The sequence below is a fragment of the Dipteris shenzhenensis genome, chromosome 3 (genome assembly GCF_047967505.1).
Source record: "Dipteris shenzhenensis isolate YYH24624 ecotype China chromosome 3, Dip_SZ_1.0, whole genome shotgun sequence".
NCBI classification, from domain to species: domain Eukaryota; kingdom Viridiplantae; phylum Streptophyta; class Polypodiopsida; order Gleicheniales; family Dipteridaceae; genus Dipteris; species Dipteris shenzhenensis.
In genome coordinates this window covers 33747281-33770741 of record NC_141598.1, presented here as the reverse complement: position 1 = coordinate 33770741, position 23461 = coordinate 33747281, and the positions used below count along the sequence as shown (strand labels likewise).

General features: G+C 44.4%; 1 protein-coding gene across 2 annotated transcripts in view; it reads left to right on the top strand.

The window, feature by feature from the left end:
* The window catches only part of LOC147903688 (brefeldin A-inhibited guanine nucleotide-exchange protein 5-like), a 151371-nt gene that overhangs the window by 33215 nt on the left and 94695 nt on the right, over window positions 1-23461 (top strand). For both annotated transcript variants that reach the window (XM_087400588.1, XM_087400580.1), the window contains exons 3-5: window positions 15415-15634; window positions 15936-16057; window positions 16178-16236. In XM_087400588.1, the coding sequence (XP_087256714.1) occupies window positions 15415-15634; window positions 15936-16057; window positions 16178-16236 (401 nt within the window). The remainder of the gene's footprint in view (window positions 1-15414; window positions 15635-15935; window positions 16058-16177; window positions 16237-23461) is intronic.

Sequence of the window (23461 nt, the reverse complement as noted above, 5' to 3'; positions counted from 1 at the left end):
TGCTGCGAGGGAGGATCTGCAGAACCAAACTGCTGAGAGAAATGATGTACACAAACAGAAGCAAGTTGTGACCGTGATGTAGTCCATGAACTATCAGGCAGAAGCACCGTGCAAATGTTTGTTTTTAATCTCTTCTGATGCAAGCTTTTAAAAAATTGTTTGGAAGAGCAGCCTTTATCTGTAGAAGCTCTTTGTCTTGCTCTAGTCTCCCATTTAGCCAGTTTCATGTGATCATTGATTTGAAGACAATGTCTAGCTTGGCATAGTGTTGTTTGCTCATGCAAGGACAATGGACGAAGATGACTAAGTTCAATGAGGTCTTGACAAGTCAATTTGGCTTGAGCAACAGTTTCCCTCAGTGTCTTCATGTAAGACTTGCCATAACCTCTAATTACAACTTGCATTTTGGAAACAAAAGAATCCCATGCATTATCAATATCAAAGTGGCTCTGAGAAGACAGAGAGTGAGATGCTTCAGTAACCATGGCCTTGAAAACAACATGCTGCAAATAGCTACTGTTCACAATCGGATGTCGCCTTTGAGGCAGTCTATCATCTGGCATATCATAAAAGGATAACCTCAACCATAAAGGTGCATGATCTGAATGTACAAAGGCATAGTCAATCCACATTTTGCATGTAAAATCATCATTTTGTTGTGGAGCTACACTATACTAGCGATCCAGATGTGTCTGATAAGAAGAAAGGGCATTATGTTGGAAAGTGTATCCTAGTGACAAAGGCTGCAATTCTTTCCAATTTCCAAAGATCAACCAAATGAAGATGCATCAGTAATTGAGACCATGCATGCCTTTCAGGGGTTAACATATGATTATTTCCTGATGTATTGTCACCCTCTTGCGGAGCATTATTGAAATCCCCACATATAAAGGCATGATATCTCCATGGATAGCGTTGCATGGCATCCCAAATTGCAGTTCTATCCCGAGAAGATTGAGGTGCATAGACATAAGCAAATTCAAACACCTCGCCTTGAATGATGCATTGAAGAATAATCCATCTGCCTTGATTGTCATTTAAAGCAATAACTGGCTGAAGCTCATGCTTGATCAGAAAGACTACACTTGAGAAAGAGTGCTCCCTAGCATAGAAGATATCATATCCATAGTAATGACCTGTCTTTCCTACATGGACATGTTGATTGTGTTCTTGTAATGCCACTATGTCAAGCTGAAATCTATTGATATACAGCCACACAGATTTCCATTTTCTACTATCACACATCCCTTGAACATTAAGTGTAAAGCATTTGATATGAGCAGTCATATTTATAGATATTTATAGGAGAAAAACAGCTATGTACAGCAGCAACCTTCAGGATGTCAACCCTGCATTTCTACCTCAGGGTCAGGGCCTCTTCCCTGAGAAAAAACATCCGCCTGAGGAATGGACAGCAAAGCAGCAACCTCTTCTTCAGAGAAGAGGGTTCTGCTAGCTGTCACTGCAGCCCATGTGATCCCAATTCCTGAATTGATCTCTGGAGAGTTTCCACTAGAAGATGCACCATTCCAAGTGCGAGGGGGTGGAGGTCGTCGAACATAAATAACTTTTCTTGGACTTTGCCATCCATCAGTTGGAGGTTTCGGTCCTTTTGCTGAGGGTTGAATAGCAGGAAGGAAAGGGGAAGAAGCAGTCCGATTTGAAACCACTGGAGCTTTGCCTTTATCTTGATTCACAAAAAACTGTCTATTACCTCTATTTTTATTCCCAATAGAGGCAGGAGCATCCTTAGTGGGCATCTGAACAGGCAAAGTGGCAGGAGGCATTTTATGCTGACTCATTGGGCACTGCGAAGCCATGTGCCCAAATTTTTTACATTCAAAACAAGCCCCTGCAAATAATCCCCATTTCAATTTATAAAAAGCACTTCCCATGTCAACATTGTTCATCGTCACTGAATAAGACTCTGGTGTGGGATTGTCAGTATCCCAGAGAATGCAAAATCGATTTGAGTTGCCATTAGGCCGTGGTGGGCAAACCACTTTGCCTAAAGTCGTTGCAATTTTAGGCAAAAGTGAAGCCATGCATTGCGGGAAGTCTACAACTTCAACCCAGACCGGACATTTGTGTCGGATCAAAGCCTGAAAATCCCTTGTGGGAGACCATGGCAAAACGTGCACCATTTGCTGCCCAAAAAAGAGGGGGGAATGTTCCAAAAGCATTTGTTTGTGAATCTCATCTACCGTAATGACCTCAAAAAAACCTCTGGCTACATAGTGTACCTTTCGAACAAATGAGCCAGCCAGTGTGCGGGTCAACCAGTTGCCTACCTCTGCAGCAGGTGGCATCCGACCTGGGAAAAATAAAATAACTGCATTTTTGGCATATTCTCTAACTGGATCCACAATTTCATCCACTTCAACCATGAGACCAACCGAAGGAACAGAGTCTTTCCACGCTTTCCTTGTGTCTACAAATCCTTCATGCATGACATCATAAACCAGTTGTGCTTCAACTGAATCATGCACTGGGTCATGTTGACCCTCAACCTGCTTTTGCTTTTTGCATTGAACTGATCGATCCTTTTGAAAAGTTTTTTCATAAGAGTATTCAGCCATGTCTTCGGAAGAGGATGGAACCCAAAAAAGAGGTACCTGTAATGTGATAATAGAGAAAAAACAGTCCCAAAAAGAAAAAACAGCCCATAGAGAAGAAGAAAATAGTGTATTTGCAAGGAGAAGAAGGGGAAAGAGAGATGTAGAGATTTAGAGAAAAGAAAAGACAAGTTCTGTAGAAGAAAAGGAGAAAAAAACCAGTAAAAGTTCCTAGATGAACTATTTTTCAGAAAAAGAGGGGAGATTCTAGCGATGAAAAGAGTACACAGGACCCAGAAACCCAAGATGAGAGAAAGGGGAACAGAGAGCCCTCAAAACCAGTGTATAGATGCAGTCCGTGAGCAAAACTTTGCATAAAAACGACCCAGGAGCAGGGAATCAACTGGCAGCAGCAGCCTGAGCAGGGCGGGACAGGCCGTACAAGGCCGTACAGCTGTACGGAATTCTGACGGGCTGTACGGCAGGTAGTTAATGCTCCAAAACGTCGTTTTTTGAGCTCTGATGTGGCACAGCAGGTAGCTGATGCAAACGGGCTGGTTTGGGTTGCAAGGATGTGAGCGCAAAGAGCTACAGACAAGCAAAGATCTCCGCTTACTGTTCCAAGTGGTATATCTGCGCTACGTGAAGACTCCAGGGGTTGCAGATTTTGCGAGTGTTGATATCCGGCGTCGTGATCTGGCACAGTATCAAATCGGATGGCAGGAGCGAACAACCAGGGAGCTTTCTTTGGCTTTCGTCAATTCTGTGTTATTTTACCGGACCTTAGTCTTTGTTGATGCTCCGCTTGCATGAAGAGGTTCTCGTGAATATTTAGTCTGCATGAAGGTTCGATGCCATAGCAGGGTACATAGCAGACTTGGGATTTTTGGGACTTCTTCAAATTCCTGTGGGCAATCTGGGAGATTATGCTTGTGCATATGCCTTTGTGATAAAGTCAGTTTGTTTGCAGGAATTTCTGTAGTATTTGGATATATGCCTGTGTCAATTACCTAGTCAGTATAGTTGTCAGATTGTAGGTATTCCCTAGTATAGGGAATTGTGTCGGTTTGTAAATACATTGTTCTAGCGGTGTTTATTTATTTAAAAAAAAAAGAAAAAAGCAAAACACTCATTGACCTGAATGGAAGTAGAAGAAGGAGCTTCCAGGATGGACTCTGTAGAGTCAGGAGTCTGGCCGACCCAGCAGGTGTCGCGCCCAGTAGTTCACACCTTATCTGGCAGGATTGCATTACTTGAGGATGCCTTGCAGCAGTTATTAGCGCAACAGTTACAGGCAAATGCAAGGCAGTCTGAACTTAGAAGAGTGATACACAGTATGTCTGCCAGACCTTCTCGAGATGAGAAAGGAAAGGCTCCAATGGAACTGGAGTCCAGTGTCCATACGGTCGAGCCTAGGAAGGCTAAAGTACCTAATATTGCCAATTATAGGCCGGAAAAGTATTCTGGTCGGATGAATGATCATAGTTCTGATGTCATTGAGACCTGGTTACACAAATGGGACGAGGCGTTCGCCATTTGTGAAATCAGAAATGATATCAAGAAAATCCGCGAGGCCACCCACATGTTTAGTGAGGCAGCGGATAGGTGGTGGATTAAGAAACAGAAAGATGGTATAGCATCCACTACCTGGGAGGGGTTTAAAAGAGAATTCAGAAAACACTTCTTACCTCCTGATGAAGCATCCCGAGCTTGGGATCAGTATAGAAACCTTCGTCAGAGAAATTTGTCAGTGGCAAAATACACTGATAAGTTTCGAGAGAGCGTAATGAAGGTTGATGAACCCCTACTTCAATCAATCCAAGTGAAAGATTTCATATTTGGATTGAATGATCGGATTAAAATGGAAGTTTGCGCTAAGTATGCGAACACGTTGGATGATGCAATAGCCATAGCCCTGAACTATGAAGATGCCAAGGGCAGCAGGCCAAGTGGGTTTGCGCAGGTCGGAACCCAGTATGGGTACCAGAAGAAATCTGGGTTTAAGAAGAAGTGGATTAGTAAAGGGAGTGGTTCTCAGCCGAGTGGTCAAGCCAAGCAGGCGAAACCAACTGAAGTTCTTAAATCAAGTACCACCATTGGAGTGAAGAGGAAAGTAACACCAATGGCAGCCCGGGCTTGGTCAAAGTCTCCCTTAAACCCAGAGCAAAGAGAAAAAGCAAGGAGAGAAGGCTTGTGTTTTGGTTGCCTTCAGCCTCATCACTGGAAGGATTGTCCACGAAATAAGGATCGTCGGATGGCTGAGATGGTAGTCTCAGAATGCGACGTGGAAATGGAGGGAAGTCCCAGAGCGGAACAGATGCAGATTCAGCTAGCGGGATCTTCTCAGAGGTCAGTACCTTGTTTGTTATGTGTGTCTGTTGCTAAGCTAGTAACGAGTGCACATGATAACATCCTATCTAGGCCTGCAACAACGGGGTATACAGCCTTTAATGATACGTGAGAGGGAAAGAAAGAGGGAGAGAAGTACAACCGGGGAGAGTGAGAGAGAGAGAAGACTCAAAAGATGTGGGTGTGAAGTGATGAGCCACACCACAAACTCTTAAGTTTTATTAGGATTAGGTTTTTCACCCTATGACTGTCTTAAGACAGTCATAGGTGTCATATCTTTAATAAAGGGGTGGCAATGTGCCTTTACCCCAACAACCTCCCACCTAAAGGCCAATATGCCTAAAGGGGAGAAAAGAATAAAAAATTACAGCAATATACAGTTACTGTATACAAGACCATAAAATAAGAATGGTCTCATCCTAATCCCATGATGTGGCGGCAATGTGCAAACCGCTCTGTAGGCAAGCTCTTAGTGAGCAAATCTGCAGGATTATCATCAGTATGCACCTTCACAAGCTCAAGTCGCTTGTCTTCCAGTACCTCCCTGATGAAATGATATTTCACATCTATGTGCTTGGTCTTTTGATGAAAGACCGGATTCTTTGCCAACATGATAGCACTCTGACTATCACAATGCAAAACTGGCATATCTCCTGTAATGCCCAAATCTCCCACCAGCCGAGTAAGCCATATTGCTTCCTTGCAAGCCTCAGTGGCTGCAACATATTCAGCTTCAGTAGTTGACAGTGGAACGCATTTCTGCAACCGAGACACCCATGATATAGCACCTCCTACAAATGTGAAAATATAACCGGTAGTAGACTTCCGGTTATCTGCATTCCCTGCATAGTCTGAATCTGTAAAACCATGCACCAATGCATCCTGCCTACCATAGCATATGCACAAGTCTTTGGTACCCTTGAGATACCTCAAGACACCTTTCACTGCTTCCCAGTGCCGCTTGCCTGGATTTGCCATATACCTGCTGATGACTCCCACCGCAAAAGCAATATCCGGACGAGTGGCAACCATGGCATACATCAAAGAACCAACTGCAGATGCATACGGAACCTTGGCCATTTCAGCCTTATCATCATCTGATCTGGGGCTGTCCCTACTGCTGAGTTTTAAATGTGGAGGCAACGGGGTACTAATAGACTTCCCCCCCTCGATTTTAAACCTCTGCAGTACTTTGTCAATGTACTCCTTCCGTGACAGAAACAAAAGTCCCTTGGACCTGTTTCGAGTAATCCGCATGCCAAGAATATGGTTTGCATCACCCAAGTCTTTCATGTCAAAAGACTTATGCAGTTGCTTCTTCAAAGCACTAATCTCCTGCTGAGATTTGCTGGCAATCAGCATGTCATCCACATATAGAATGAGTAGCATCAAACTGCCATCCTTTGCCCGTTTGGTGTACAAGCAGTGATCGGTCTCACACCTATGATACCCTTGGGACTGCATGAAGGCATCAAACTTCTTGTACCATTCTCTTGGCGCCTGCTTGAGTCCATACAAGCTCCTCTTGAGCTTACACACAAGCTGCTCTTTCCCTTTAACAGCATATCCCTCTGGCTGACTCATATAGATCTCATCATGGAGATCTCCGTGAAGAAAAGCAGTCTTCACATCCATCTGACATAAATCCATGTCCTCATGAGCAACAAGAGCTAACACTGCTCTCAAAGTAGTCATCTTGACTACAGGGGAAAAGATCTCATCAAAGTCAATGCCCTTCTCCTGCTTAAATCCCTTGGCAACCAATCTGGCCTTATACCTTGGTAAAGCATTTGAATCCACTTTGACTTTGTAAACCCACTTGCATGGCAAAACCTTTATGCCTGCAGGTAGCTGCACCAAATCCCATGTATCATTTTGAAGTAGGGAGTCCATTTCAGATTGCATGGCTTTCTCCCACTTCCTTTTCTCTGTCCTTCCCATAGCTTCCTTGAAGCTGGAAGGCTCACCACAATCTGTCAGCATAATAAAATCAGCCACATTATTGGCTCCTGGAACAAACCTGTCAGGAGGCCGTTGTACACGGGTGCTCCTCCTAACAAAATGTTCTGGATTAGGCTGCTGTCTAGCCTGTTCGTCATGCATGACGGGTGGCTGTACCACCATATCTGGCTGTTCTACAGCCCCATTTGCTGGCATATCCAGTGGTGCATCATTGGCAAAATTATCTGGCTGATTTTCAGCCTGTATACCCTCTTGAACAGGGTTATCTGCAGCAGCCTGCTGCTGCATATAAATGGGCATTCTTTGCTGTCCGACATCATCATAAACAACCCTTCTGTATTCCACAGGTTGCACGGGTTCTTTGTGTACACTATCCTCTTTAAAGATGACATCATTACTGCGCATAATCTTCCGTTTGACGGGATCCCATAACCTGTACCCCATTTCACCTTCGTCACCATAACCCATAAAGATGCATCTGGAAGACTTTGGCTCCAGTTTGGTGCGCAGTTCTTTGCGTATATGAGCAAAGCACTCGCAGCCAAACACACGCAAGTGCTTATATGAGGGTGACTTGCCAGACCACACCTCTTCTGGCACTTTCAACTCCAAAGCCTTGTTAGGCGACCTGTTGATTATGTGAACTGCTGTTTGCACGGCTTCTGCCCAAAAGCCATGGGGCAATGCAGCATAAGACAACATACATCGAACCTTCTCCTGAATAGTTCGATTCATCCGCTCACTTACACCATTTTGAGATGCATTATGAGGGGCTGTGAGTTCCTGTTTAATGCCCTTAGCTTCGCAAAACTGCACAAAAGCATGTGACACATACTCACCCCCATTATCGGATATGAGGCATTTCAGCCTGCGACCTGTCCGATTCTCAACTTGAGCGACAAACTTCTTGAAAGCATCTAAGGCCTCGCTCTTATGCTTCAAGAAATAGACCCACACTTTGCGTGTGGCATCATCAATAAAAGTAATGAAATACTTTGCACCCCCTAGTGATAACTGTGGCATCTCACACAAATCAGTGTGCACTAGATCAAGCGGTGCTCTATTTTGGGGAGTTCTCCTCTTATGAGGAGTCATAGAATGCTTGCCAAATATGCAATGATCACAAGTAGGCAAATCTGAAAATGAAAGAGACGGCAGATAACCCAAACGTGACAGTTCTTGCATTCCTTTAACGGACATGTGTCCCAACCGACTATGCCACAATGAAACCTTTGGCAGCTCGGTTATGGCAACAACATGATTACCTACACTGGAAACATAAAGAGGGTACAAGGTATCACTCTTAAAACCCTCAGCCACTACAACTTGGCCATCAGTAATCACCCATTTGGAATCCCCAAATGTGGTGTGGTAACCACTGTCATCCAACAAGCCAGTGCTACTCAGATTTTTCTTGATTTGCGGCACATGGCGAACACCATCAAGCATAAATATGCGTCCATCAGGGAATACTATCTGTATACTGCCAATCCCTGCAATCTGACATGCATAGTTGTTCCCAAGATGAACAACTCCATGAGTACCTGTGTAGGAAGTAAACCACTCCCTATGAGGAGTAACATGAAAAGAAGCACCTGAATCCAAGAGCCAGGTGTGCATGTCATGGCCATCAATAACCAAAGTATGTGCAACTACAGCAGAAGAGCATAAAACATCATGTCTGTCACTGTCACTGTCCTCTGCTGCAACATTCACTGCATCCAAGTCATCTGCCTTGGCCTTGCCTTTGCCTTTGCTTCCACTGCCTGCATCTTTTGCCTCAGCCTTCTTGGCTTTCTGATCCCGTATAAACTTGAAGCACTTAGACTTTACATGTCCCTTCTTGCCACAATAAAAGCATTCAATATCCTTTTTGCCACGGGACTGACTGCGGGATTTGGACTTACTAGCAGATCTCCCCTTCTGCTGAGTCCTGCCTCTTTCCTGTACCTGCAAAGCATTGGAAGACTTGCTGCCCATATTGTTCTTCCTGCTCATCTCCTCCATAAGGAGAGAGCTCTCCACATCAGCATACATAAGAATGACATTTGAATTTGATAGGGTGGTCTTGAATGTGTCCCAACTCTCAGGGAGGGTACACAACAAGAAAGTAGCCTTGAACTCCTCATCAAGGTTCAACCCCTGTGCAATCAGCTGTGTAAAGATGGCATTGAACTCACTCAAGTGTGAGGTCATAGTTGTACCTTCCTTCATGCGAAGATCAACCAGCTTCTTCAACCAATAAACCTTACTGGCTGAACTCTTTTGGGCATACAACTCTGCTAGCCTCTGCCATAGGCCATAAGAGGTCTTTTCAGCCTGAACATTGAACACAAGAGTATCAGAAATAGTAAGCATGATAGCTGCCCTTGCGGACAAATCAAGCTCCTCCCATTCATCATCTGCCATGTCAGATGGCTTGACACCCTTCACCCTTATGGGCTTAGAAATCTTCTTTAGCAGAAGTACATTCAAACACTGTTCTGCCCATAATGCATAATTGTGTGCTCCTTCCAATTTTTTTATGTTCAGAATTGAAGATTCACTTCCCCCTGATGCCATATCAGATAAGGAAAGTTCCTGACTCCCTGTAAGTCAGAAAATGACTGAATAAAGTTCTGATTTCTCAGAAAAAACCTGCTCTATCAAGAGCCAGGAGCACTCACAATAGTGCTGATTTTACTGTCAACAGAATCTGCAGCAAAACAGAAAATTTCCCTCCAGTTACTGTACCTTCTGACACACTGTACCGTGCTCAAATAGGCATAAAACAGTAATTTCAGAATGCTGCAGCTGTTCCACAAGTGCTTTAACAGTGCATCATCAGCTGACGAAGCACAAAACACTGCTGTCCTGATCACTTCTCCCACCTCAGATGAGGTATTGCACTGATTTTATATGCATAAACCACTTGTCATACACTGTTTTGTTCACTGAAAAAAGAAGCTCCAGACTCTTCAGCCTGTCACAAACCTGCAACAGAAAATGGGACAAATCCCAAGCAATCACCCTTCTGCCAAGGGGATAAAAGGCATCTGAAGATCTCAAACAGTAACCCAAGTAAGCAAAATCTGGGCTAAAGCCCCTTGATTTGACACCTGTACCAAGTAAAACACACCTCAACACTGAGGTAGCATACAAAATGCAGCGCTCTCCTGGCACTTTCACCTGACAATGCAATGCATAAACAGCCCTGTGTACACAATAACAACACAGATCCCAACGTACAAACACTGAAGAGAAAATCTTTTGAGCACTGTCAACGATGGACAGTTAGGGACCGAGTAAACTCGATGTGCCTTGGCCAAGCGTGGCTCAATTGAGATTTTTCAAGGTGTCGTACACAGAATGTGACCTGCAAGAAATGTCACTGAATACACTGCGGAAACAAGACCAATGTGAGCATTCTGGCTCCACACTGCCTCAAGGTATACACTGCATAAGCTTCCAGGCAAAAGCCCTTTGAAAATGTCACCCAAAAGCTGAGATTTGCACTCAGCAAAAGCATAAAAGTCCTTTGCCAAATCAAGGCATTACCTTCCCGAAATAAGATAACTGTGCAATCAACCACACATTGTGGTACTAGTCACCTCAAGCACGAGGGACTCGAAGGTACTTGCTGTACCTTCAACACACAGTTTTGAGAACTGAAAATGATCCGGGAATGAAGAGCAGAGTGCTCTCTCTCCTTTTCCTTCTTCTCCCAAAAAAAAAACTGCAGTACCTGCTGTACTTTCTGTACCTGTGTACTTGTGCAGAGTACCACTGTACCTGCTGTACCTGTGCAGGGTACAGATCCAAAGAATTTTTTTTTTTCGAAATGCACTTCTCTGACGAAGCTCCAAATCGAAATGCACCTCCCTGTCGCAGTCCGTACGGCGGTCCGTACGGTACAGTCGGCTGTACGGACGGCCGTACGTCCGTACACGACTGTACGGCGCGTGAATCGGCTCGACGCCTGCGCGCGCTGCCTGCGCCCACGCATGCACCTGCACGCTGCCCGCGCTGCCTGCGCCCACGCGCTGTTGCCCGCGCTGCCCTGCGCTGCTGCCCGCGCTGCCGCCCTGCTGGCCACTAGGGCACTAGGCCCGAGGGAAGAAGGTAGAGGGAGGGGGTAGACCCGGAGTGGAGAGGGAGGGATAGGCTCTGATACCAGTTGAGAGGGAAAGAAAGAGGGAGAGAAGTACAACCGGGGAGAGTGAGAGAGAGAGAAGACTCAAAAGATGTGGGTGTGAAGTGATGAGCCACACCACAAACTCTTAAGTTTTATTAGGATTAGGTTTTTCACCCTATGACTGTCTTAAGACAGTCATAGGTGTCATATCTTTAATAAAGGGGTGGCAATGTGCCTTTACCCCAACAATACGGAGTTAATTAAGATGAAAGGGCAAGTGACCAATCATGATGTCATTGTGTTGTTTGACTCGGCGTCAACGCACAATGTGATTAACTCCAAGCTCGTGAAGAGGCTGAAGTTAAAGACTAGCCCATCTGACTAAGCGTATACAGTCAGGATGGCAGATGGAAGTTCAACTGAAGTATGGGACCAAAGGGTTACCCAGTTGGAGCTTCGTATTCAGGACTATGCTGAGAAGCTTGATTTTGAAATGACTAAGCTTGCTCATGCAGATATAGCCCTGGGTATGGCGTGGCATTCTAGGAAGAATCTAGCCATTGATTGGAAAAAGCACATATATCAATTCAAGATGAATGATGTGCTTTATGTCTTACGAGGTGAAAAAGATATACCTCAGGGACCGTTGGTTTTCGGGATGGAAATCCGAAAAGCTCAACAAGAGTTCTTATTCCTTTGTACTATTCCTTTGTACGGCATCGGTAGAGCCGGTTGATGATTCTTCGGCTAGCACTGATGTTGTTCAAAGTGGTGAGATGGCCAAGTTGGCTAATCTAATAGCAGAGGAGTTCTCTGAATGTTTTAGGGATGAGTTACCTTATGGGTTACCTCCAGAGCGGTACGTTCAGCATAAGATCGAACTAATCCCGAGGGCAGAACCTGTAAATAGACCTCCCTATCGAATGAGTTTTACCGAAGTAGTGGAGGTGCGAAGGCAACTGGAAGAATACCTCAAGTTGGGGCAGATTCAACCAAGTTTCTCACCTTTTGCTTCGCCAGTGATATTAAAGAAGAAAAAGGATGATATGTTTCGCCTCTGTATAGATTATAGAGCATTGAATAATATCACTGTTAAGCACAGGTATCCGATGGCTCGGATTGATGATTTGCTAGATGCATTACATGGAGCCGTGATTTTCAGCAAGATAGATCTCAAGTGTGGCTACCATCAGATCCGGATTAGAGCTGAGGATGTGCATAAGACCACTTTCAGAAGCAGGTTTGGTCATTATGAGTTTTTGGTAATGCCCTTCGGACTTACCAATGCTCCAGCTACATTCGTCATGCTTATGAACGATTTACTACGTCCGTATATCGGAAAGTTTGTAGTACATTTAATTGACGATATTCTAGTGTTCAGTAAAAGTATTAGTGAGCATCGTGAACACTTAAGAATAGTGTTCAGTACTTTGAGGAAAGCGAGTCTTTATGTAAATAAAAAGAAAACTATACTGTGTATGGTTAGGCTTGAATATTTAGGATTCATAATTACTCCAGAGGGGGTAGAAATGGATCCAAAGAAAGTGGCTGCGATACTAACTTGGCCAATCCCTCAGAGTCTGACCGCTTTTGCGATCATTCTTGGGATTTGTCCAATTTTATAGAAGGCATATCAAAGGATATTCTGAAATAGTATCGCCATTGACTGATCTGACCTCAGATAAAGTACCTTTTATATGGGGACAGAATCAACAAGAAAGTTTTAACACCATAAAACAAGCTGTGGTCACAGGACCGGTGTTAAAAGTAGTTGATCCCCAGAAACCGTTGTTCCTGGAAACCGATGCATTTGGCATTGCGGTAGGAGCAGTTCTCCTTCAAGAGGGAAGGCCAGTAGCCTTCGAAAGCAAGAAGCTTTCTCCCTCTCAGCGAAATTGGCCAACTCATGAATTGGAGTTGTATGCTGTTATCCATGCTTTGAAAACATGGAGGCATTATTTGTATGGTTCAGAGTTTTATGTGGATGTGGATCATGATACTCTGAAACATTTTTATAAACAGCTTGACTTGAGGGGCCGCCAAGCTAGGTGGGCAGAGCTCATGCAGGAGTTTAATTTGACGATTCGGTACCGAAGAGGGAAGGATAATAAGGTTGCTCATGCGTTGTCTCGCATTATGCACAATATGAGTTTTACGGTATTAAAGAGTGCTCTAATGACCGAGATTAGAGAAACTCAAAAGGTGGACGAGTTTGTCTAGAGCTTATGGCCTAAAGCTCATGTGTTTAGACCCGGGGAAGAAAAGGATGACTTGGCATCCAGAAAAGGCCAAACATATGCAAGATATACCATAAGGGATGGTATGCTAAAAAGAAATGGCAAGGTTGTAGTACCTAGTCAGAATGATCTCAAGCAGAGAGTCATTCGACAGTGCCATGATAGCCCATGTGCGGGACACCCAGGAGTCGAGAAGACATATGATCTCGTGAAGCGAGATTTCTTTTGGCTAAGGATGAAAAAGCATATTCATGAATATGTGACACGGTGTTTTTCGTGTCAGGTAAGCAAGGCCGAGCGGGTGAAGCCACCCGGACTTTTACAGCCCTTGGAGATACCACTAAGTAAGTGGGAGAGCATTTCCATGGACTTTATTGTGGGATGCCTACGACACAAGGTGGATATGATTCTATCCTTCTGGTGGTTAATCGTCTAACCAAGATGGCTCACTTTATTCTACATAGAGAGTCTGTTAGTGCCCCGCAAGTGTCGGATTTGTTTATTAGACATATATTTCGTCTGCATGGATTGCCTAGATTCATAGTGTCAGACAGAGATGTCAGATTTACCGGTTATTTTTGGACAGCGGTATTTGAGACACTAAGGACTGAGTTGGGAATGAGTAGTGGGGATCATCCTGAAACGGATGGTCAGACGGAGAGAGTCAACCAGATTTTAGAGGATATGCTGAGGGCATATGTGTCATTGAGGCAACATACATGGGACAAGTGGTTGCCATTGTTAGAGTTTGCCTACAATGATAGAAAACATTCCTCTACGGAGTTTAGTCCGTTTGAATTGAATTATGGCTATAGACCAGCAAATCCAACTACAGTTGGAATACCTCAGAGAGTGCCTAGTGCTGCGAACTTTGTGGTTCGGATGCGGGAGATGCTAGCACTTGCGAGAGCTAATATCCACCAGGCTATGGATAGAGCCAAGGCGTATGCGGATGAAAACCGGTCTATAAGAGAATTTAAGGAAGGAGAAAAAGTTTTTCTCAGAGTTCCTTCGCACTCGAAGTCGTTAACTTCAGGAGAGTGTGCTAAGTTATCACCTCGATACTATGGGCCGTGGTTAATTCTAAAGAGAATAGGCAAGGTAGCCTATAAAGTAGAATTGCCACAGGGTTGCAAGGTGCACCCAGTGTTTCATGTTTCTCGTTTAAATAAAATTTTGCATAATGGTGACTCACTAATCGAAGGTGTGGTTTTGTTTCAGGAGATAGAGGATAATGCAAGGCGCAAACCAACAAGAATCTTGGACCGAGGAACAATGCAAGTGCGCAATCGGAAGATACCCACGGTGTTGGTTGCATGGCATGGTCTGCCTCTATCAGAAGCTACCTGGGAATCCGTATACCCGTTGCGGAGAGTGTTCCCAGACTTTATCATTGAGGACGCTGATGTCTAAAGAGGGAAGGAATGTTACGCTCTAGCCGAGGTAGCATGACCTCGGAAGAATCAGTCGACATTTCCCTTAAGGATCTACGTTTGTAATATATTTGTTTGCGCTTCATGTAAATGATCGGGAGGGAATTAATGTCAAGGTCCTAGGTGAGGGCTGATAGCACCAGACTAGGTGGGTCTAAGGCCAAGGACCTAATGCAATCAATGTGCCTAGGGGCAAAGGAAATCAAAGTATCCCATGAGAGGGGTGAAAAGATGCATTAGGAAAGGCCCTATGATGATGACATGTGGCATCTAGATCCATCTAGGGAGACGGGGCTTGCTGGAGTTAGTGAGAGAAGGAGAATGGACCTTCACATGATTTCGATTTCTCTGAGAGCTCTCGTGCTCTAGCAAGGATTTGGCTGGGAGGATATTCTGTGGTGCTACTCCCGTGATCTGCTGTAATAAGTAGAAAAATTCGTTTCACGTTAATAAACTTTCTTTCCTGACTTCTCTCTTTCTCTCTCGCTTTTGGCAAAGATGATTGTTATGCAGTAATTTTTGGGTCATTGTTGCTGTGAAATTCTTGAGTTTATTTGGTGGGAACAGAGTAAGATTCCAAAGAGCACTTTTATTCATTTCATTTTAGATTTCTCAGATCCACTGTGGTTGTTCCACTCTATTGCTGCAAATTTCAATAAAAGTAGTTTCATGCAAGATTCAAAATAATAGCATGAAATTTTGGCTTATTGTAAGTTGGTGGTATTGGAAGTTAGTTCATTCAGTGACTCAAGCTTGTTTGACAGCACACAGTCCTCCATTGAGGGTGACAGAATCAAGTCAATGGTGACAAGTCCAGCTGATGCAGCACCAAACTTAAACACAGGTGCTGCAACAACCGCAACACTCGCGACAGCTGGGCACACACTGGAAGGATCTGAAGCAGAGCTTGTCTTGCTCCCCTTGCGGCTTGCATTCGAGACAAAGCAGCCCAAACTCGTCGAACCTGCTCTTGATTGCTTACATGTAAGGAGGCTAGGTTGCAGATTGAATGAGAGACTATAATGGCAGAGCATTTCTATGCAGTGATTTTATACACACCTTTAGTTGGTGGCATGCGGACAGCTAGCAATCATGTCGAAGGAGAAAACACGGTTATGTATGAAGATTAAGGGCATGCAAATGTGATTTCTTACTGTTTGAAGAAGCATGGACGGTTACTGTGCTCATTCTGTGGGTTATGTTGATGCAAAAAATTAATTTCATTAGAAGAAACATACACACGTGAGCTGTTACTGTGCTTATTCTGTGGGTTATGTTGATGCAGAAATTAATCTCATATGAACATTTGGAGGGGGATGCTGGTTTAGAAGGTGGTAGGACTAGTGCTGTAGTCACAGAATTGTTCAGCATGGTGTGTGCTGCTGCTAATAACAATGCTCCAGACAGGTCTCTGTCTTTCTTGAAGACCTTGCCGTGTGTCATTTTCATTTGCCTTTTTAATGTGGCTATTCACTGCCTTATCGTGTTCCTTTGTCAAATTAAAATATGGTTGCCTGTAATGTGCAGTACTATCTTACAAGTGTTGAAGGTCCTCCTAATGGCTGTTGTATCAACCAAATTCCGAGGTCAATTCTTCCATGTTGAACAAGTCCAGAAAGTGGAAGTGTTACTTTGCTGCATTTCTTTCAATCTATCTTTTTTGGTGAAGTTAAATATGCTACTACCTTCAGTATATTTCAAACCTGCTTTAACACTTGTAAGCTCCAAAGTTCAGGCCAAAACTAGCAGCATCCACCAATACCATGCATAGCAGGGCTAATAAACCATGTTTTGAGCTTCTACTTGGGAAGAATGTGGTCAGACACAAATAGGCTTACAAAAGGGAAGTTACAGCAATTGTGTCTTAAGGGTCTTGGAAAAATTTGATGTTTGCTTCAAGACTTATAGATGGTCGAGGTCTAGGCTGACATGGACTACACCCTATAGCTGAATGCTTTGAAATATCATCCACAAACTAACATTGGAAGATACTCTTCCCAATTTGTCCGCCTTTTATGTACATAAGTGACACAATCTCCAGTACTCCTGGAATTTTGGACCTGCAAACAAATACAAAGAAGCGACCATAGAAACGACATAGATGGTTGTAGGCTAGCTCACCACCCAACCATGACGTCTGTGAGGAAAGGACTCAAATATTGGGACATCCCCTCTGAGCCACCAACTGAGCTGTTGGCACATCTCCCAAACAGCTTGGCGTCCCATAGCACCAGGTGATGCCCATGGACCTTGGATAATTTGCTGGGTCTTGGGCTACTCTAGGAAGCAAGTGCAGGTCCGCAACACTATCCGGGATCCAAACCGGCAAGGCAGAGCTAAGCTTGCTTTGACTTGCACACTAAAAATTGAATCCGTGGGCTCCTTATATATGGTTCGAGCCCAATGCAACTAAAAATACCAGAAACCCTGATATGAATCCTTAATCCATCTATGCCCTTGAAACTCAACTTGAGAATTGCCTGCCTAACTCCAAGCCTCCCCAGGCTTCCTGAGCTAGTCTTGTGCGCCTAAGGACACGTTTGATACATGGTCTATGCACATGACATACTTCCCCTCCTCTAAGAACTCACTCTGAGTTCATAAGGAAGTTCGGATATACTCTTTGAAGGCTCGTCAATGTCTCCCATGTAGAATCAACCTCAACACGATCCTTCCTCTTTATCTTGTATTCAGTGATCATCCTATTTTTGACTTGACACTCATGAAATCCAAGAATACTTTCAAGTTCATGTGGTATAAATCTTTAACCTCTATAAGTTCTTGAGTAGTTACCGACTGATCCTCGGCACCCAGTACATTTTTTAGTCTACTGACATGGAAAACTGGATGAACTCTTACATTAGGAGACAGTTCCAGTCCATATACAACTGGTCCAATTCTTCTTTTAATTGGAAATGGACCATAGTATCTAGGGGATGACTTCTTAACTTTTCGAGTACTTAGGCTCTTAGATTCCTTGGGACCTCATAAAAATACCATCATTCCTTCAAAAAATGCTCTCGGCGAGGAACGATGTCTATTAGAATAGAATCTGTCTTAATCTTGGGAATTTCTAATAGACTCCTTCGCAAATTGCAACATTTCTTGCATATCTTGCAAGAATGATTTAGCAGCATCATTTTTTATTCCCTTGAATCCGACCATTACCAGTGACTTAGGTTGAAATCTATACATAAGCATAAAAGGATTGAAACCTGTACTTGAATTCTTTGCGCTATTATAAGCAAATTCAATCATGGGTAAATATTCTTCCCATGAAGACTGTCTCTTGGAAACATATGCGAGAACCATATCTTCCAAAACTTGGTTTGATGACTTTTGTTTGGCCATTAGACTGTGCATGTTCAGAGGAACTCAAACTAAGAGTGGCATCCAACTCAAACTAAGAGTGGCATCCAACTTGTCAAAGACAAGTGTCCAGAATTCATTCATAAGCTTAGAATCCCTGTCACTGACTATGTCAGCAGGCAACCCATACAGACGAAAGAGTTGGTCAACAAACTGCTGAGCTAATTGACCTGCTGTAACGGTTGATCGAAAAGGTAAGTATCTAGCCAGCTTTGTCAAACGGTCTACTGTAACCCATATAGCATCATTGACCCTTGCACGTTCTTAGCAAACCCATGATAAAATCCATGGAAATACTTTCCCATTTATTACTAGGAATTTGCAATGGCTAAATAAACCCACACTCCGAAGGCGTTCAACCTTGGTCACTTGACAAACTCGGCAACTTACGACGTAGTTTTGAACAAATTGCCGCATCTTAGGCCAATAAAAACTATGCTTCACCAGAGACAGTGTCCTTGTTAGCACTTAGCCCTGGTATGGCCTTGTAGGCTAGTCTTGGGACTTAATCAACCGTTAGGTTGACTTCATTGGTTAACCATATGATTGAATTTGGGGCCATATAGGCCACCCTTTGTACTTTCTCATTATCCATTTGCAAGTACTTCATGTATTTTCAGCTTGTTGTTTGCTCCCTTGCACTCTAGTCCCATTCCATTGCTTCCCGCACCCAACAGTGGTATTAGAGTAGGTTCTCTTGCTCCTACTTGCCTCCCCTCGTGCTCTCCCATTGCTCCTACCTGCCGTTTTTCTCTAGCTCAGTCCGATGCCTCATTTCATCGCCGGAAACCTTTTTTTTAAAGTAGAAAAACAGTCCAGCGGCTGTTTTTTGAGTTTTTGAAGTCCGATTTCAATGTTTTTCAAAATTTATAAGCTACCCGCATACAAACGACCCTGTCCTGCACCATTTCGGCTGAAATTTTTTTGTCTCTGCGGCTGTACGGACTTGTATGGACACATGCGCGGCAGTGCCAGGAATCTGTACGACTTGTCAGAAGTTGATTGAGAGCATTTTTGGGCTGTTCTTTGAAGTTTTTCGCTCAGATCTAGACTCTTTTCAGTCTTCCAAGCCTTCCTCCAACTGTTCCAACCTGCTTTAGCACCATTTTGCTAGGATTTGCTCCCTCTTAACTCAGATCGGCCTGGTACAGTTGGATTTGAAGCTTTTCATCCTCTTTTATGTCACATTTGCATACATTGCAGTGACATTGAGGTGATTTTGCTCTAGAAATTGGGGCTTTTGTGTCACATTTGCAGATTTTGTAGTGACCTTTGCTCCTTTTGGTCACATTTTGGGGCTTTTGCAATATTTGCCCGATTTTGACTTCATTTCAACTCCGACGTTGGGGATTTTGGATCTATTGTTGGCAGATTGCAGGTTATTTTGTCATATTTGCCTAAATAGCAGTGACATTTGGGTGCTTTGATATGAAATTGGGGGTTTTTTAGTGACATTAGCAAGAAATTGTAGCAGATTTGGTCACATTTGCAAAAATTATAGCGAACCCAAACCTACATTTGGTACCTCATCCTCTTCCTCTCCTGCTGATGGGAAGAAGAAGAAACGCTGCAATTATTGCAGGAAACCCATGACATCTTTGAGTGCTGGAAGCATATTGCTTATGAGAAGAGAAGCAGGAACAGCCAAGACAGCAAGGTCTTGTTGTCACAAATACTCCAGCTGCTGCTAATGTGACAAATGCAGAGGCAGCCCATCTTGCTCATGATGAGTGGGCATTTATTGTGGAGCGTCATTATAATCCTACTCTGCATGCTTCAGCTTTTGCAGCCTCAGATTCTGCCTCAGACTGGTACTTTGATATTGGTGCTTCAAAGCACATCACTTCTTGCAAAAATCTCTTTCACACATTGACTGACATTGCGTGGAAGTTTTATATGTTCCAGGTATAAAAATAATCTGATTTCTATCTCAGCCATCTCCAAACATGGCTTCAGGTATAAAAATAATCTGATTTCTATCTCAGCCATCTCGTAAGGGCAAGTGCCCTGGTTCCGATGGTCTTACTCCATCGTTTTTTATAATCGTTTTTTACAGCCTTTTGGGATATGACAGGTGATCATATTACTTCAGCCCTACAGGGCATTTGGGACTCGGCTGAGATGCCTGACTCACTGACCGAGGGACTCATACACCTTATCCGGAAAGGTGGCCACATGAATTTTGTATCCCATTGGAGACCCATCACTCTTTTGGACACTCTATACAAAATCCTTGCCAAGGCGATCAGCATCTGATTGCAGCCCCTTCTTCCAGACCTCATCCATGATACTCAGACAGGCTTTGTGCATGGCAGGAGCATATTTGATAATATCTTTTCCTTTTGGGAAGCCACAGAGTGGGCTATGCAGAGCAGGCATAGGCTGGCAGTTCTACTCTTGGACTTTGAGAAAGCCTATGACAGAGTAGATTGGGGTTTTCTTGAGGGCACTCTTCTACGATTTGGATTTTCAGATGCATGGATTAGAGGGGTGGCCTCCCTTTACAGATCAGCCCACAGCCAGGTTTTGATTGGAGGGGCAAGGGGTGACAGGTTTAGATTTCGAGATCAGTTCGTTAGGGATGCCCTTTAGCCCCCTTCCTCTTTCTTTTTGTGGCAGAAGCTATGAGTATCTTTTTTAGATCTCAGGCTGATCTATATGGGCTGAGATTGCCTTTGAGACAGGAGTAGGAGCTTCTTGACTGTGAGTTGCCTGATGACATTGCTATTTTTATTGAGGCCTCTTTGCAGTCACTTGATTCTTTCCGGACAGCCTTGGATATCTTTTGCTCAGTTGCAGGGGCACACATTAACTGGCATAAATCCTTTGGCTTTTGGATCAGTGATGAGGACACTCTAGGCTGGGGAGTTGACATTAGCTTTTCCTGGATTCAGAGGGGTGTTCCTGTCAGATATTTGGGATGCCAGGTAGGATTGGGCATCTCTCCAGCACAGCAGTTTGCCCCAATACTGGAGAGTAAAAGGAAAAAGCTCATTTTTTGGAGCTCAGCCAAACTCGATCTTGCTTCTAGAGTTGTGGTAGTGAACCAGGTTCTTTTGGCCACCGCTTGGTTTGTGTGTTCTTGCTGGTGCCGGTCTAGGGGTTGCATCACTCAGCTCATTAGACCAGTCATGAGTTTTTTATGGAGTGGACTTGATGGCACGGCAGATGTTGCAGCGAGGGTGGCCTGGGAGACCATTATTCTCCCTACATGTGAAGGGGGCCTTAATATCATTGACCCAGACTTGCAGTGCAGGGCTTTGCTTTGTAAGGTGGTGGTGAGGGGACTCATGCCTAGGCAGGAACCTTGGAAGGATTTCTCTTTTGGACGCATTCAGGCTTGCACACCAACCTTGGGAGATGATTGGGTGGACAGCCCTCGCTGGATTTTTACTTCCGCCCCTCTCAGATCTCCTGCCTCTCCTCTCATGACTGCCATCTTGAAAGCTTGGGGGAGCTTCAAGAACACTCTTTGAAGGGTTCTGCCTTCTATCCTCGAAGAGATTGATAGGTAGCCAATCATTTGGAACGATAGTATACTTGATGAGCATGGCAGACCACTGGGCACTTACCATTACATGCAGTGGTCTAGATGGGAGAGAGGCCCCACCTACACAATAGGCACTTCGAAGGCATTTATCAGGCTATCTGAGGATCAGAGACTACAGTCCGTGAGTCACCTCAGAGAGGTAGCACGCAAGATTCAGCAGATAGATGTAGCCATCCCGGTGGAATGGACAGTTGAGATGCCAATTACTTCCACCACTTGGATGGGAGCTTTTTCGAGGACAGCAGCTCCACTACAGGTGATCGCTCTTCGAGGTCTCGAGGAAGATGCACTGGTCTTTGACGTTGGGGATGGAGGTATGCTCTCTAGATCCACGGATGATATTTTTCTAGAGGTTGCCCTTCAGCCTGTCAGGATTGTTGGTTTTGTGGACCATGGAGCAGGCTTGTAGTGGTACTTAGACCCCTATCCTCTGCTCTTGGCCCTGGGATCCTGGAGATTGTGGTTATGTGGAGGTGCACCTATCAGGTGCTTGTAGTGGGACCGAGGAGAGTGGGAGTGGATAGATCATGGGCACCGAGAGAGGGGGATTCCCTTCTTTCGTTTCACTGTTGGTAATGCCAGGAGATTTCAGCTGAACAATAGGGGTTGGATTCCCTCCAGAGCCCCCCATTGGGACAGCTTCTTCATCACCGCAGATTTGCGTAGGAATTTCTGGAGGAGGCTCTGGAAATCCCTCAGAAATAGAAAGATCACTCTTTTCTTTTGGCTTTCTATTCATGGAGGGATTGCAGTGAACCAGTGGAGATCACGATTTGGGGCTGATCCCACTTGCCCTCGCTATCATTCTGCAGAGGAGTCAGTGCGACATTGCCTTTGGGACTGCAGTTAGGCGAGGACTGTTTGGAAAGGGGTTGCTGGGATACTCAGCATTTTTCATACTTCCCCTTTCTTCATGGCTTGGGGCTTGGTCGCATGGTTATCCCTTACTAGGCCCCAAGTGCATCTATGGCATGAGAAATTGGGACATGTCACCTTCTACAATCTGGTGAAGATGCATTCACATGAGATGGTCGTAGATCTTCCACCCATGCATGCACTTTAAAAACATGTATGCGAGCGCTGCTTGTTTGGCAAAATGCATAGGATTCCATTTCCCAAGGACAAGACCCTTGGTGCATCCAGGAAGTTGCGTCTCGTACATAGTGATGTGTGAGGACCGATGCGGACAGCATCACTTGGGGGGTACTATTGCTTTGTTACTTTTATAGATGACTTCACAAGGTTCACTTGGATATATCCCATGAAGCTGAAGTGAGATGTCTTCTCTTGCTTCAAGCATTGGATTGCCTTGGTAGAGAATGAGAGTGGGGAGAAACTCTTGACCTTCCTCACTGACAGGGGGGGTGAGTACTTGTTCCGAGAATTTTCTGGTTGTTAAGCAGCCCGGGGTATCATTCATCAGTGCACAGTGGCCTACACTCCGCAACAAAATGGACTTGCCGAGCGCAAGAATAGAACTGAAACGGAAATGGGCAGGTGCATGCTTAAGGGAAAGTCTTTTCCCAATAAATTCTGGTTGGATGCGATTGTGTGTGCCAACTATGTGTTCAACCAAGCACCCACTCGGGCATTGAAGACCATGACTCGGTCGTAACCCTGTCATTTCTCACATGTGGTTTGGGTCTCTTGCACCTGTGCATGTACTCTCTCAGTTGAGGCATAAGCTTGATGATAAGGCTGTCAAATGCATCTTCATTGGCTACAGCTCACAAAGCAAAGTTTACAAGTTGTTTCAGCCTAGCATAGGCAAGGTGATTGTCAGTAGGGACGTGGTTTTTGATGAGCATGCCCTTTACCTTGGCTGGACACAGCCTTCAGTGGAAGCCTCTGATGTGTTTGATTCTATTCCGCCTTTCACAGATACAGAAGAC